Raw genomic sequence first — 16,002 nt, 5'->3', positions numbered from 1 at the left:
GAGGATGCAGACAGCCACCTGTTGCTATGGCTACATAATCACTCAGGCTGCGGATTCTCACGAAACATGAGCCCTTTGGGACGCAGTCCGCGTGTCAAAACAGCACATTTATGATGGAGAAGGAGTTCAAATTGGTGTTCTTTGTTTTTGCTGCGCTGCAGCCAACAACAGGAGAGTTCATGTGCAGAAAGTGATGAAAGCCGAACAGCTGAGGAGAGAGTCGGGTTTAATATCGCGGATCATGACGCAGTTTCTCTCACCATTCTTCTTATCGGTATTTTTTATTATTATTATTATTTTTAATAAAATGTTTAAAAATCAGCACGAAGCGGTTTCTTGCGCAGAGAGAAAGTGTGATCTTACCTGCAGCTACCGCCGGCTGCTGGGCCTCCTCTCCGCCGCGGACCGACCCCTCCAGCTGTGCGCCTCCGACGCAAGAGATGCTGACTCCGGCTTTTGGGCAGCTACAAGGGCGCAGCGGCTGTCGGGGTTTGGCCGGAGCTCAGCATAATGCCGCTAAGCGGATTAGATCAGGAGAAGCGCCTCTCACCTTCCCCTTCCCTCAGGAGGATGCGCTGCCAGCGGCGGCTGGATGCGCATTGGTGGTCCGGAGGAGACCCTGCGTCGGGCTGGGTGTGGTCACCAGGTGTTGCCTCATTGAATGATGTCCAATATCAAAACGATGAAACATATTTCTGTTCGGTCTGCCAGGAGAAAGAACTAACAGACTCATGTTGCGCTAAAATCTCTTTTTTGTGTGTAGAGTAAAAGTTTGAAGGATGTTTTCTTTTTTAAAAGCTAAAGTGAGATGATTAGAACTTAAATTTTCAACATGTAAAACTATGTATTTTAAAAATAAATAAAAACATACTTATTGCTGCAGACCGCATCTACCGTTATTCTTACGATAAATCGGATAAAAAAATTGACATTCTGCAGATTTTTAATTTAAACAACTTTTTTATGCTATATTAAAAATACATGTAGACAGCCCAATTTATGTTTTTAAAATAAGAAAATGAACATATTTATTGCCTAAAATGCAGTAACATTGCATTCCTAGTTTGATCATTAAGCAAATTATGCATCTGCAGCTAAAAAATGTGAAATGTTCAACCCGTTCTGCTGGATTTAACATCACAGTGTAGCGCTGATCTGATCATTTTCTTGGTCTAATTTATTAATAATTGGGTGAAAAACCCGCTCAATATGATTTTTTTTTACGCTAAACTGCAACTTAGGTTCTGGCTAGAAAATATTTACAGATAAAGGAAATGTTTGTCTTAAATGCAAAATGTATATATTTCCTGCACAATTTTGGAATTTGTCTTCTGAATACATTGTTTTTAAGCAAATTGCTTTTCTTGGGTATGGATGCTAACGATTAATTGATTACTAAATTAGTTGACAATTATTTCAACAATGGCTTTGTCACTATTAATTGTTTTAGCCCTGATTGCTATTATTTACAGATTTTAAATGATCATATTTCATTTAGTTATAGAAAATTCAAGGTTTGACTTGGCTAAGTATAGTAGTTTTCCTATTTAGAAGCCAAAAATGTGTAGAAATGTCCCTTATGGTACTTTTTTTTAACATTTAGAGTATAAAGACTATACTCTTTGACTTAACATTCATTGATTTCAAATCTTGTTCTAAATTAAGGCGATGTCTTCACAAAACTTGACTGCTAAACTCAAAACTCTTTCATAACTTAAATTCATTACTATAAGTAATGCTACTATACTAACATAAAGTAACATAAATGTTACTATATGCTAATACGCTCATCTTAATGCTACATTTAAAGATTATGTACATTGCTCTATATTTTATTAATCTATTAGAATTCAGTAAAACACGTCTTAAGTGTCTTCCAAAACAAAAATACTTACAAATACGAGTCATTTACTTTCGGCTAACTGCCTAAATTCTTGTTGACATGGTTACCGGAGAAAAAAAACGTCAAAGATAGTTTGCTCATAAGAGTGTTCTCTCGGTTTCGTTTCTGAAAATACAATACAACAAAGATCGTTTTGTAACCCAAATGTCACACTCTGATCAAATTTCAAACCCAAAACTTCTACAATTAGCTATGAACGCTTTACTGCAGGGGTGTCCAAAGTCGGTCCTCTAGCTCCGGCATCCTGCACATTTTAGTTCTCTCCCTGGTGCTACCGTAGTAACAACCTTTTCAGCAGGTTAATGTTCTTCTTAGGCCATCTAATGAACCATCATTTGATCCAGGTGCGTTAAACCAGAGAGAGAACTAAAACATGCAGGATGCGGGAGCTCCAGGACCGACTTTGGGCTCCCCTGCATTACTGTATGAACTTACTAATGTAATGTATTACCTTTTTGTTCTTAATAGAAAGCAGTAAAATAAATGAAAAACTTTAAAAGTTTGTAGAATATTTGCCAAAATTACTTATTTCAGTGATTGCATTTATATTCATCCTCCTTACACTGATACCCTTAAATAAAATCCAACATTCAGAAGTAAATCTGTAATTTAATCAGGTTGTAAATGCAGCTGTAATATATTATTAAACATAATTTATTATATAAACAAGATAAGTTAGGAGTAAAAATGTTTGGCAGCCATTTTGCTATTCAACATGGCAGTCTGATGAAAAATCTATATTTGGAGGTCAGTTTATTCAATGACCCCATCCAAGTTTAATGCTTTATGCAAAAAAGCAAATAACATATAATTAAAAAAAACTCAATTGAAGATAGTTAATAATATATTAAATTGCTTCTCTACAAACCTCAGCAATATCTTTCAGTATCAAAAGCAATAAAATAACAAAAATAATTAAATTAATGAAATGTAACTACACATTTTATTATTCAAAGGTCTTTATTTTACAATGCTAAAGCTATATCACACAGAACATTAAATAAAAAAAAAAGTGACAGCCTTGGATGAAACCTTTGAGATGCAAAATAAATCATAAAACAGTCTAGAAAAGACTCACAGCCCAAACATTTTCATGTTGTAAAATAAACTTTAAAAACACTCAAAGTAATCTGAGAGAAACAATAAAAGTAAAACATAAGTTTTCCTCTCCTGCTGCTTCGTTTTTAGTAGTAGTTTTTATTTCAGTTCATCCGGCTGCTAAAAGATTCCCCAATCAAACGCCACACTGTTCTTGGCGCCATGATTGGCACCTAAATCACAACTTTGTAACCATTTGAAAGACACAAAACGCAAAAGAAAACTTAGAAAATCAACAGGAGAAAATATTCTTCATTATTTAAGGAGACTGGCACACCACTGGTCCAAATCTTCCAGCATAAAGGTCCAAGAAAAACACAAAAGTACAGATCTTAGTACTCACAGAAGAGTAGTCTATAAGGCTTATATTTATAAATAAAAATAAAATAAAATAATATACAGGTGAACAAACTGATATGTTAAAAATCAGTAAAATGTGCTGAGAAGCAGGTTTTCACCCTGCAGATGGGATAAAACTCAAACGTTTTTGCTTTTTAAAGTAAAAACTGTCTGAATTCAGAAACATTAAATTTGACATATCACTTAAGAGTGTTGAAGCCCATGGTGTAAAAATTAATAAACGCAGGAGAGAAAAAATAGTGACATTCAGAAAATGTTTTGAGTATTAAACCCATACTAAGGAAAAAATAGAACTGTGATAAAGTCGAAATGAGAATAAAGTCTTAATATTATGACTGTAAAGTCAAAATAATGAAAATAAAGTCATTATGAGAACACACGCATAATATTCTGATAATACTATGATTTTGTCATTTCAACTTTATTTACATAATTTTATGACTTTATTTTTATTTTTTTAAAGCTTATTTACGCTCCCCTTGTGCGTCTAAGTAGGTGCGATCTTAACGTTTTAAAGTGCCACTGCCTTCATGCTTTTAATGTTGTTGAACCATTCAGCCACTAGAGGGCAGCTCTGAGTTAGCTAGTATTGAACAGGAGAATAACAAACATGGCGGCCGTTGATTATGGAGATTCTCCGAAAATGAGCTAAAAAAAAAAAGGCACTGCGGCAGATAGAGGCTGTCTGAGCGGCTATAGTCATAATAATTAACTATTTTTACGGGTATGTGTGCAGCCATTAAACTGATCGGAGTTTCTATCGTCGTCGTTGATTCCAGGTGAGCTAAACTGCGCTACGTTGCTCCATAACCGGTGTTTTTGCGCCGTTTTGATGGACTAAGATACGCAGAAAATGAACGCAGAAAAGCAGCTGCGAATTTAAGCATAAAAAGGAAATTAAAATATATTATATGGCTCTTTCTTCAGGGCGGCTTGGCCGACATTGTGCCAATAGATAAAAAATAATAATAAAAACGTAGCCATTAGCAAACAGTTGCTAATTGCTTATAAAACCCAGCTCAGGAACTGAGATAGTCCAAACTGCATGACGCAAGTTTATAAACACAGTTGCGTTTCTTTTAGTGGTTTTAATTGCAGAAAATGTGAAGTGTTCATATATGTCAACAGCTAAAGAAATATTTATTTTGTTAGTTTAGATTGAACTTTAGGAGCAGAGGAAAACAACCTGCTGCTAATAAAACTTTTACACTTACTAGTTTCTAAAGCAAAATGGACATTTGCTTTGGATTTAATTAATGAAAATATAACAATGTGGACCAAATTAATGTGGCCCACAGTTGCTCCAATATTACCCGTTGTTGCTGTTTTATTCAAGTTTCAGACCTGAAAAAGGACATTTTAAACCAGCTAACTGGAGTAACAGCTGATGCTAAAATCTCCCTGAAAGACATTTTAGCTCTAGAAAATGCAAAATTCACCTCTTCGTTGAGACGTTTCCCAAAGATTTTACTAGTTTGAGAATTAATATTGATAAATTAAGAAAGGCAATCAACATCATCCTTTATATTCTGTTTTCTGTCCATGCTCTGGTTTTGTTTTAGCTGAAAAGATAATGTTGTAAATTTGGTGAATTGAGATTAATATGATAAATATCACAGATGAGGATGAAAAAATTGACGCAGCTAAAAGTTGAGGTTCATAAACGTTGCATCAAAAAATCTCTACATTGTTTTTATCCCAACTTTTTTATTTTAAATATTACAAAATGTTCTGACTTGTCAAAAACACAGTGTCTTTGAACGCACCACAGAGATCGGCATGATTGTTACCGAACTGATAGTGCAGCAGAAGAACAGCTATTAAAATCATGCATTGGTCTTTTCCCATGCAGAAACCGTCATTTATATCCAAAATAAAAGATACGTGCAGAATAAAATAATCAGTAAATCACATTTCCATCAAATACCAACATTTGTTAAAGTACAAACTGATATTTAAGTATTTTCTAATCAATAAACAAAAATTAATTTGGATTAAAGCATTTGGGATTTTCTGGCTTTACTTTTTTCAACCAAACATATTGAATGTGTTTATTTTTCCACATTTAATTAATAAAATTAATGTGTTAAAGTTCAAGCCCTTAATTAAACCAGACTGCATGAGTTTCTGAACTAAAGTTATTAAAAAAACCGAAATAAAACCAGCAAATGAGCATTTTCTAACAAAAACCAATTGACTTATTATAATTATCATCATTGCACATAAATTATCAGCTTTTTAAAAAATATGATTTTTTTTGTCCGTCTTCAATCATTTTTTATTTATACATACCATTTATTTAACAGTGGTGCAAATTGTGTATTTTTTATTCAAATATTTATGTTTGGGAGTTTTTATGTCCCAGAAGTTAAAACAAATATATATACATGTAACAAATGTTTTAAAGCTGTGCAAAACAAACGTTTGTAACATCAGCTGTGTCCAAAGTGCAATTTATTTTTCAATTAGAGCAAAATTATTACTGAAATATTGGAATATTAAATGCAAGTATTGATGCTTTTATGTTCCTTCATTTAAAAAAAATTTATCCAGCAGCTTTTTTGCTCAAATCTACAGTTAATCTATTAAATTCGACAGAAAGAGACGGATCCAAATCAAGTTGTTTCTCCAAACAGATGAGAAAAAACTTGTTTCTTTGAAAAAGGCACCTTTGAAAATTATTTTTGTTTTGGTTCTGTGATGATTTACACTGCAAAAATAACATTTTACCAACTATTATTGGGATAATTTTTTAGTGGAAATATTTTTAGCTCACTTGAAATCAGACAAAACTAACTTACAAGTAATTTTTTTTATATTAATTGCTTAATATTAATGAAAAAGTGCTTCACTTATAACAGAAATAATTACCGGTAAACTAGAACCTTTTCCATCAATATAAGGGAATTATTGACTTAACACTGGCTGCTGTATCTTACTGAAAACTTACTTGTAATTTAGTTTTGTTTTAATTCAATTATATTAAGATATTTGGACTAGAAACTAAACCACAAATACTTTTTTGCAGTGTACAAAAACTTTTCCCACAAAAATGACAACCGAATGTGTTTTATTAAAATGCTGCATGTCTAGTTTATTGTTGAACAATTGTTTCTTTAGTTTTTAATTAAACACATTTCTCATTGTTCATAGTTTTGTGTTATGAAATAATAATATTACGCATCGGATTCTAACAAAATATTTTTTTGTCAAAACCTAAAATAATCAGATTTAGTCACATTTAAAATAAAAACTTATTTTATGCCCATTGATGTTTTAAACGTATCATTTGCTCCTTTAAATAATAATAGATTCAGTGAGAGCAGGACGTGACGGGATAAAGTCTGAAGTGGAGGAGAAGGCATTGGAGAGAAACCAAACCCCTGATCAGGTCAGGAGAAAGACAGGAAGTGGATCCGTTAGTGGACTTTCCTTTTCCGGGATCGGTATCGTCTCTGTCTCTGCTTGTACAGATGTCTGAAGTTAATGAAGAGTCCTGCAGAAAAGGACAACTTCTGTTACAATACAAGGCCTGGAAATCCTGGAAAGTGCTTGAATTTTGTCTAGGTGTTTTCAAGGTTTGGAAAGTGCTTGATATTCAACTGTGCAGTTTTGTAATAAAGTAAATTCAAATTTCTGAATAAAACCCAAAATTTAATCGACCAAATGCTTCAAGATAATAAAGACATTTTTCTGATCATCTGAAGACTTTTTTTTTTTCAGTTTGAATCACCAGAATTATTTTTATTTACTGAATGCCAGAAAACTTAATGAGAATATTTTGTAGCTTTCAAAACATTTTTACCATTGAAATGATTAATCGTCAAAATAATTGATTAATCAATAACTAGAATGATGATTATTTGCAGAGTTGGGTAGTAACTAATTACATTTACCTGAGTAACTTCATTGAATAAATTTACTTTTAGAAGTTTTTACTACGCTGTACTTTTACTGGAGTAATTTTACTCTGAAGTATTTCTGCTCTGAGTAAAATTTCTAGATTTTCTACCCACTGGATGAAAAATAAACGTTTTAACCAAAGACTCACCAGAAAGACACACCGGCAGATTTTGTTAAAAATGTAAAAGTTTTTTATTGTAAGAAACAGATTTAGAACAATTTATTTTGCCTGATTTTATTTTTCGTTCCTTATATGAACTATTGTCATTTTGGTGAGTCTGATTATGTAATTTTAAATATTAAGTGATTGATAATTTGATCGGTTACTCAGGACTTGTGTAGACTTTTTACCAAATACTTTTTAAATCTTACTTGAGTAAAATATGTTGAAGTGCTGTTACTCTTCAGTATTTCACAGGAAAACATGCATTTCTCACCCAGAAACATGAGGACCAGGTAGAGCTGCAGCGTGTAGGAGAAACTTAACGAGTGTCCGAGCGCGGAGGGCAGCGGGACGCTGAACAGACGCGTCTCGTCAAAGATGGGCAGGGACTGGATCACGGCCACCGCTGCAAACAACAACAAACTCTCTAAACGACCAAAACCCACCGCTGACGGCGACTTCCCCAGGTCAGAGGTCACAAACCTTCAGCTACGACCCCCAGCGGGTACAGAGGGATCCACAGGCTGTACCTGAGCCACGTCAGCAGCTTCCAGTCCGTGCCGATGCAGGCCAGCATGTAGAACGGGTATCTGACACGGAAAGAGCTGCAGCTGAAACACACGACCCGCTGAGCAACCAGAACCCCAGGTGACCCAAACTCACCTGAAGATCTCGATGGAGCTCCACAGGTAGAAGACAAAGAACACCACGGCCTTGTTCTGCATCTCGTCCAGGCAGCCGAAGATGACGAACAAAATGACGTTCCGCCCCGCCACCTAAAGACCAAATGTAAAAATTAGAGATGTGCCGATCAGGTTTTTTCCTGCCGATACAGATTCCGATCACCCATGAGGGCCGATCACCAATACCGATCACATAATTATTACAAAAGCACTACCGGTTACATTATGTGGAAAAAGGAACCATGAATTCACCTTAATTTAGACAAAAACTTGTTTTTATTAACTTTTTCCAAGAAGAAAACTAAACAAAACAGGCATTGTGCAAATTGTACTGCTGTCAGTAATACTATCTTTAACAGACTGATAACATATGAAGGCTCTGAAGAGGCTAAATAATGCAAAGAGCCAAAATAAAACCTCTCAACATTGCCAAAAAAATTCAAGTATAAAACTTAACATTCAAAGGCAAAAACAGGATCCATTACAATAAACAATCCAGAGTTACTGAATGAAAACTTCCTGTTAGCATGGCGGCTAGCTGATTACTGCTAGTTCTGAGTGGCTGTTTCTGACTGAGCGGAGTAATTATGCAGAGCAGGGAGGAGATCGATTATTTTTTTAGAGATTATCTGTCTCATGTTAGGACAGCGAAAGCTTTATGTATGTATGTAAAATGTATTTTTTTAGGTTAGATGCTGCAGCTTTAAGCAGAAGTTCGGTGTGAGAGTCACTACCAGGTGGAGCAGAAGCGGCGCTCCGTCTGTGAAATATTACTACCTGTAGCGTAGCAGCGGTTCAACAGCGAGAACAGAACCAGCGTCTTACATCGCAGCTCGAAGACTTAAATAATTTTGCGGGTTATTTGTTTAGCTTTCTGACCGTCATTCTAATCCGGGTGAGTGTTTGTAGCTGTGCTGCTTTACCTGCTATCTGATCCTCCATATGTCTTTTTTACTGCAGTGAGCCTCGATGTAGCCAAACTCCGTCAAGTATGTCATTGTTTTTATGTCGTATTAGCTTCGTCGTGTTGATGCATTTTGACCTGCTTCAATTTTCTGCCGCAACACGCAAACGTCCCCATTCACTCAGTGTGTTATAGTTCCACACCACTTAGGATTTGTTGCTGCGCGTTTGCGCAGAGTGAAGGAAAGAGACCAGCTGCACAGGCAGGCTGCGAAATGAGATGCAGGTGATCGGTATCGGCAACAAGAGCCAATGATCGCCGATCACCGATCATACACTTTTTCACGGAAATCAGCCAATTATGATCAGTGGCCGATCGATCGGCACACCTCTAATAAAAATAGAAATGAATGTAGGAAAACTGGAGATCAGAAAACACTTTATGGAGCTTCAACTAAAGCAGAGGCTCCAGAGAGTCGACTCAGCAGAAACCACAACCTTTAAGCTTCTAGTAGGTTGATCTGGAGGTGCACAGGTGGCATCTAGTTTCATAGAGCTGCACTCTTTTTCTCTTTCTACTCATAATAAATGTAAAAAAAATGTAAAAAGTGAATGTTTTCCAAACATTTAGCTGACAATGGGAACCTGTCAGCTAAATGTCTGTCCTTTATCAGAGTCAGGATTAACTAATATAAGAGAAACTTTAGATTAATAACAAATTTCAAAACTACGGATGCAACTAACGATTATTTTAGATATCGATTAATCGGTTATTCTGACGATTAATTGGATTTTAAAAATTGGCCCACTCTGCTGATTTTTTATGCAATATTAGAAAAATATTAAAGATGCAAATAAATGTGGAATTCAATTTGTTTTTACATAAGAAAATAAACATTTTCTTTGGTGAATGTTTGATCGTTTGTAGTAAAAGATTCATTTTAGCTAAAAATAAAAATATTTCTGACATCAGCATGTGGAAAGTTTGGTCCTTTCTGCATAAATGCAGGGCTGAGCTGGTGATTATTTCTTGGATTAGCTCAGTTAACCCTACCGGGACGAAGCCCGCTGTGGAGCGGGCAAGCACATGACGCATTTATAAGGCTTCGTAATAACACAGACGGCATACCGAGGGTTCATTTCACCTCTGGTGGACAGTACGGACTTCAAACTTTATAAAAGTGGTGTTTTTATATTGGTTTTGTGGTTATTTACTTAAAAATAAAGCCAGGAATATGATCGATCATTTCCGCCTTACTGTGTGGGGGTCTAACTGTACCACATTTCGACACAACCAATGAAAATGTGTTGACGGTCTGTTGCTAGGTAGAACGGAGACACGTGGGGACAAACGAGGAGGGGGGGGGATTTGGATACGGCAAGAGACTAGGGAGAATTGATGCTGTGGATTTTACTAAGAGTGTTTCGATAGGTTTTTTAAACAGTAAGTATGTTATTTAGAGTTTGTGGTGTGTGTAGTGTTGGTAGTAGTTTTGCTAGCGATCGCTGCATGGCTTCGTAGCGAGCTCTGACGCACTGAGAAGAGAAAGACTGCGCGCCGGAATGGCCATTTAGACCTGGGCCTACAAGGGTTAATAATTGTATAGTTAAAGATACCTTAAAAGATTTTCACACCGCATTTGAACCAGGTAGAACATATTTACCCACAATTTATTTTAAATGAGAAATGATTAATCATGATTAATCATTTAATCCCTACTGGGATCGGACCTGTCAGCTTAGTTAAATCCAGGTGGGGACAGGCAGTTCACTTCCTGCTGCAACGGTTCAAAAAGCAGAAGAAACTCAAGGCTCTGGTTTCAGTACCTGGATCATCGCAGGGAAGAATCCGGTTTTAACCAGACCCAGTAAGGGGTTGACGACCTCCAGCACGGCCATCATCTGGCAGAAGTACATCATGTCTGCCGTGGTGTGGAAGGTGTCGTAGAACGAGTCTGCGGAGGTCGAGACACACGAGAACAAACGTGACTAAGCGGCACGTTGCACCACAAATAACGGCGATCATTTGCAAAACAAATCCCTGCAGCGTTGTTTTGTTCCTGTTTCTATTCAAATGAGTCGTTTTGTGAAAAGCTCCTCCAACCCGGCCGGCAGAGCGCCGCGTCCGGCTGCGGCCGCCGGACTCCTGTTCCGTTTCATCGCGGCGTGAACCTGATTGTTTGGCTCTCCTTTCAGTTTTTGTCACCCAACACTCGACCAAAATGTCGCTCCAGCATCTCATTATGCGACCCATGAATTTTAAAAGCAGATAAAGAGCGCAAACGTTCTGCAAGTGATTCCTGTTTCCGTTTTCTGTCAACAGTTGAAACCAGATATTTTATAGACAGTAAAGAATGTCTTTAAATAAAAGTTTGAAACAAAAGAGTATTAAGACCAATGGAGGAAAAAAAATTCTGAATTCTTTCTGGGCTGCACAGTGGCGCAGTTGGTAGAGTTGTTGTCTTGCAGCAAGAAGGTTCTGGGTTCGATTCCCGGCCCCGGTCTTTCTGCATGGAGTTTGCATGTTCTCCCTGTGCATGGTGGGTTTTCTCCAGGTACTCCGGTTTCCTCCCACAGTCCAAAAACATGACTGTCGGGTTAATTGGCCTCTCCTAATTGCCCCTCGGTGTGAATGTGTGTGTGCATGGTTGTGTGTCTCTGTGTTGCCCTGCGACAGACTGGCGACCTGTCCAGGTGACCCCGCCTCTCGCCCGGTACGTTAGCTGGAGATGGGCACCAGCCACCCTCCCGACCCCAGTAAGGGACAAGAGTGCAAGAAAATGGATGGATGGATGAATTTTTTCTCCTGATTTTTCAGAATTCTGAATTTTTTCAGTTTTTTCTCTGAATTCCAAATTTCTGAGAATTTCATCTTTTTTTCTCAGTTTTTTTTTGTTGTTGCTTTTTTCCCCCCCTCCTGCCCCACAATTCAGGCTTAGAGTATTTATAGTGGATCAGAAAATTAATAATAAAAAACAGACTCTCGATCGGGAATCACGTCAAATGCTAAGATGCTGAGAAAATAAAAATGTTGTGTATTTTAATCCAAAACATCTGGTTTCAACCGTACACTAAACACTTAAATTAGGTTTTTGGTTGCAGCTAAACCAGATTTTTGCCCAGTGAAAGACGATACGTGCATTTAGTGTGATTCCTTTTTTTTTTCCATCAACAAACCTTGACCGAGGATGAAGAGTCGAACGGTCATGTTGACGAAGATCCAGGAGAATCCCAGGAACTGCACCAGGTTGTACATGAACAGGTATCCCTTCTTCAGGCCGATGTAGGCTGAGGAAACAGACGGAGAAAAGTTTCTGTCACCCACAAATAAAAATAAATGTCCATGTTGACAGAAAAGGTCGACAGTAGCAACACTTGATGGTAGAAATTAAAACGACTCACGATCTTTACGAACTCTCGACTCCACGCTGATCTTGTTGATCTTCTCCTCCTAAAACAACAGAAAGTTATTAAGCTCCATATTTACAATGTTTACATTTCTCATTGGTCAATTTATTTCATAAAAAAAAATCATGGCTTCCTGTAGATTTGCACTAGTAAATTAAATCTCTCCGGTAGAATCTTATGGCTGAACTCTCAGGGACTCGCTCTCGATATTTCCATCTTTTCAGAGACTTTATCTGGGAAAACAGGCTGAGAGCGACGTGGGTTAATCTGCAAACACGTCATAGTTACAGACACACGTCTTCGTCTTTATCTTGCTATATATGTGCCATATCCACCCAAAGGCAAATGTTCATCCTACTTATCAGTTATTATTTAGATTATTGCCTGTTAGACAATGTGGAGTTCTCATTTTTAACCCAGTGAAGGAATTAGATTAGTCACTCACTATTTAGACTAATATTATACTTCTTAGATATTATTGCAATCCAGAAGAGGAACTAGAACGAAGTTAGAATCCAGAAAAAAATCTTCCAGAACAGGAACATTTAGCTTTTATCATTACTTAGAAACTGTGGAGTACTCATTACTTTAGAGGATATTTAGAAAGCCCAGAGAATATTTACTTATACTTATCTAGCAAACCAGAACAGGAGTATCTAGTTTACATACTTTAGATCAACATTATTAGTCTATTTTTTCTTCTTTTGCCCTTTCCTTGGGTTTGTTATTTTGTTTGTATTTCCTTTTGTTGCTGAAAATGTGCTACATAAATAAAATTACCTTACTTTTCAATTTATTAACAGAATTCACCATTAAAGTTCCAAAAATAAATTTTTGGTCCATTTTAAACACATTAATGGATGAAAAAGAGGATAAGTCTTCATAAATCTGCCAAATGAATAAACATAAATGGACGGATGAATCGATGGCCGACTGGATGTTGTCGGCTCTTGCGTGATTTAAAAGTTTTGCTCTTTTCTCCCTCAGAGCGGTTCGTCTGGTTCTTGCCTTGGCCTTTAGCTCCATCTCAGCATCCGACTCATCCAACCAGCGGTCGAAGTCCGGAGCCAGAAACAGCGGCTTCTTCTCCCGCAGCGTCAGCCGCTCCCACCAGCGCTCGTCCCGCTTCCGGATCTTAATGTCCACCTGGCGCTGCGTCGACTTTTGGTGGATCTACGGCAAACCGAAAGGACCAAAAGCTTCACCTCACTGGGAAACAAATGCAGGGCAGCTTAAATAGGATAAAACATCTATATATGAAGCCATATCTCACAAACACTCTGCACATCTGACTGGTAGACAGTTACAAATAAAATCTACAAAATTTTCTTGCTAAATTTTCTGGAATTGAGCAAATGGAAATAATTTTGGTGATTCTAGCATAAAACAAGAGAAATTTGGTCTGATTTAACTTCAGACAGTGAGAAAAAAAAGAGTGCATGTGTCCCTTTATTATCTTTAAATATCTGGTCTCTACGAATGAATATTAAGGTCATCGTAGTTAGAAAAGAAGAACATTTCTCCCAAAAAGCACAGAAATGTTGAGGTTAATCTCAACATTTTCTGGAAATCTGAAAATTTTTCATATTAAAATACTTTTTGATTTTTTTTTTTCTAATTGTTGACCTTAGCAGCTCGGAAATTTCCACGTTTTATTTTTATTTTTTTCAAATTTTGAGATTAATATAAAAAAAATTCTGGAACAAACTTGGAAACGTCTGCGTTCTAAAATTCATCATTTTTTACTTTTGAATCTCAGAAATTTACATGTTTTTTCTAAAAAAAATTCCGTGTTTGAAAAATTTAAAATTCTAGACAACATTTTCAGAGATTAATCTCAAAGTTTCTGAGTTTTTTGGTGAAAATTTACTTTTTTCCTGCTCTATCTACTATGGCTCTAATACACTGCAGTAGGTTTCAACTATAAGTTACATTTTCCAAATTTAGACTTTAAATCAAACGTTGGTTGCACTTTATAACGAAACTCTGCAGTTTGAATATGAAGCATTTTTAAAAACTTTATACAGAAATCAAGAACTTTATAAACCTTGAAAACATTTAATCAAAACTCAAGCATTTTCAAGGATTCCAAAAACATATTTGAAATATATCTCTCTCTCTCTCTATATTATATATATATATATATATATATATATATATATATATATAAGTGTGTGTGCGTTACAAGATTTTGTTTTCAGTCATAAAACAGCGGTTTGGAACATTAACTATTAGAAAAAGTCAACAAGTTTGTATCCAGACCTCAGATTTAACTGGTTCCAGGAACTCCAGGCTGAACTCGTACTGGTTGTCTCCTTTAGCTCCATGACCCTGAGCTGTGGAGCAGAAACATTTTTTTTAACCATTTATAGGATATTTATCTCCAAAGCAGAAGATTTATGAACGGAGGAGACAAACCTCTGAACTGGAGTGTGTTGTGCCCCTGCAAACTGATATCAACATCCTGGAAAACACAGAAAACTGAAGATTAAAACCAGGAAAATTGACAAAATATCAGGATGGAGTTTAAATTTAAGCTTTTATTTTCTAAACTCTCAGTATTTCACAGAACAAAGTGACTTTCTACTAACCAAACTTACAATGAAGACAAAAATCACTTTTCAGACTTCAATAATTGGTGATAAACAGTAGATTTTATTGGAAAAACAGAAATATTTACTTTATAATCGAATGATTATTTTTCTGTTGAATGTAATTTCTTATTTTTACAGGCTTTTACACAAAGTGTTATGCTGTTGTATTTTAGTGTTATTTAGGTAAATGACTGATGTATGCAACCTGACAGCAGGTTTTCTGGACGCCTGTTTAAGCTTTAATTAAGCAATTCTTTAAGACTGAACAAGATCCGGAACCGCCATGAAAGGTCCTGCATTTTTAATAAACCTACTACCCAACAGATGATACAGGATCAGAAGGTTTTAACCTGCAGCTGGGTATGAAGAGCACAATATTCAAACAAAGAGCCCATCAAAAAATACCGATAAAGAACTAAAGTGTTTATTTTAAAAACTACGTCTTCTGGACCTTAGCTAAGCTAAACTACAGATAAATATTAAAGAAACACTTGGATATTTTAAATTTTGTGAGTCGCATTTAATTGATTTAGTTTAGTCGCCACAATTGAATGTTAGAGTTCAACTTTCTCTCACATCATCTTTTTAAAAACACCTTTACTTTCTCTTGTTTGGTCTCAGGTTAGTCAGCACTCGTTTTGCTACTCCAGCGTGCTGACGTCATGCGCAGGGACTCTTTAAATCAACCGACACTAGCTAACAAAAGAACTATAGGAGAACAGAAAACAACATTGCACAGAAAACGGTGAATAATCCTAATTATTTTAATTATTAATGGGTATGTTTTGGCAAGTACTTTAACCGCCAGTTAACCCACAGCTGGTGGCTGTTGGGTCGGACTGCCTCACCGAAGCGTCGCTCAGTTCCACCCGGAGAAAAATCTCTCCGTGCCGCTGCGCCCAGAAAACCTGCGGGGTCAGGATCTGCATGTCCACGCTGCGATAACTGGTGATTTACACGCCACGAAGAATCAGAAAATTCATTCAG

At 36.4% G+C, this 16,002-nt stretch overlaps 1 protein-coding gene across 1 annotated transcript; it reads right to left on the bottom strand.

Annotated features, from left to right (window-relative positions):
• Positions 1-2,832: 2,832 nt before the first annotated feature.
• Positions 2,833-15,999, bottom strand: LOC103462920 (very-long-chain (3R)-3-hydroxyacyl-CoA dehydratase-like). The gene is made up of 11 exons (XM_008405981.3): positions 15,864-15,999; positions 14,840-14,885; positions 14,684-14,757; positions 13,430-13,594; positions 12,416-12,464; positions 12,191-12,301; positions 10,841-10,968; positions 8,091-8,203; positions 7,911-8,017; positions 7,702-7,833; positions 2,833-6,857 (listed from the first exon to the last, which is right to left on the bottom strand). The coding sequence occupies exons 1-11, from the start codon at positions 15,942-15,944 to the stop codon at positions 6,781-6,783; spliced, it is 1,083 nt and encodes a 360-aa protein (XP_008404203.1). The 5' UTR covers positions 15,945-15,999; the 3' UTR covers positions 2,833-6,780.
• Positions 16,000-16,002: the final 3 nt, after the last annotated feature.

This window comes from Poecilia reticulata, chromosome 3 (genome assembly GCF_904066995.2).
Source record: "Poecilia reticulata chromosome 3, P_reticulata-male-v2, whole genome shotgun sequence".
NCBI classification, from domain to species: Eukaryota; Metazoa; Chordata; class Actinopteri; order Cyprinodontiformes; family Poeciliidae; genus Poecilia; species Poecilia reticulata.
Note: the sequence above shows the minus strand (reverse complement) of the source record. Positions and strands in the feature narration are given on the sequence as shown.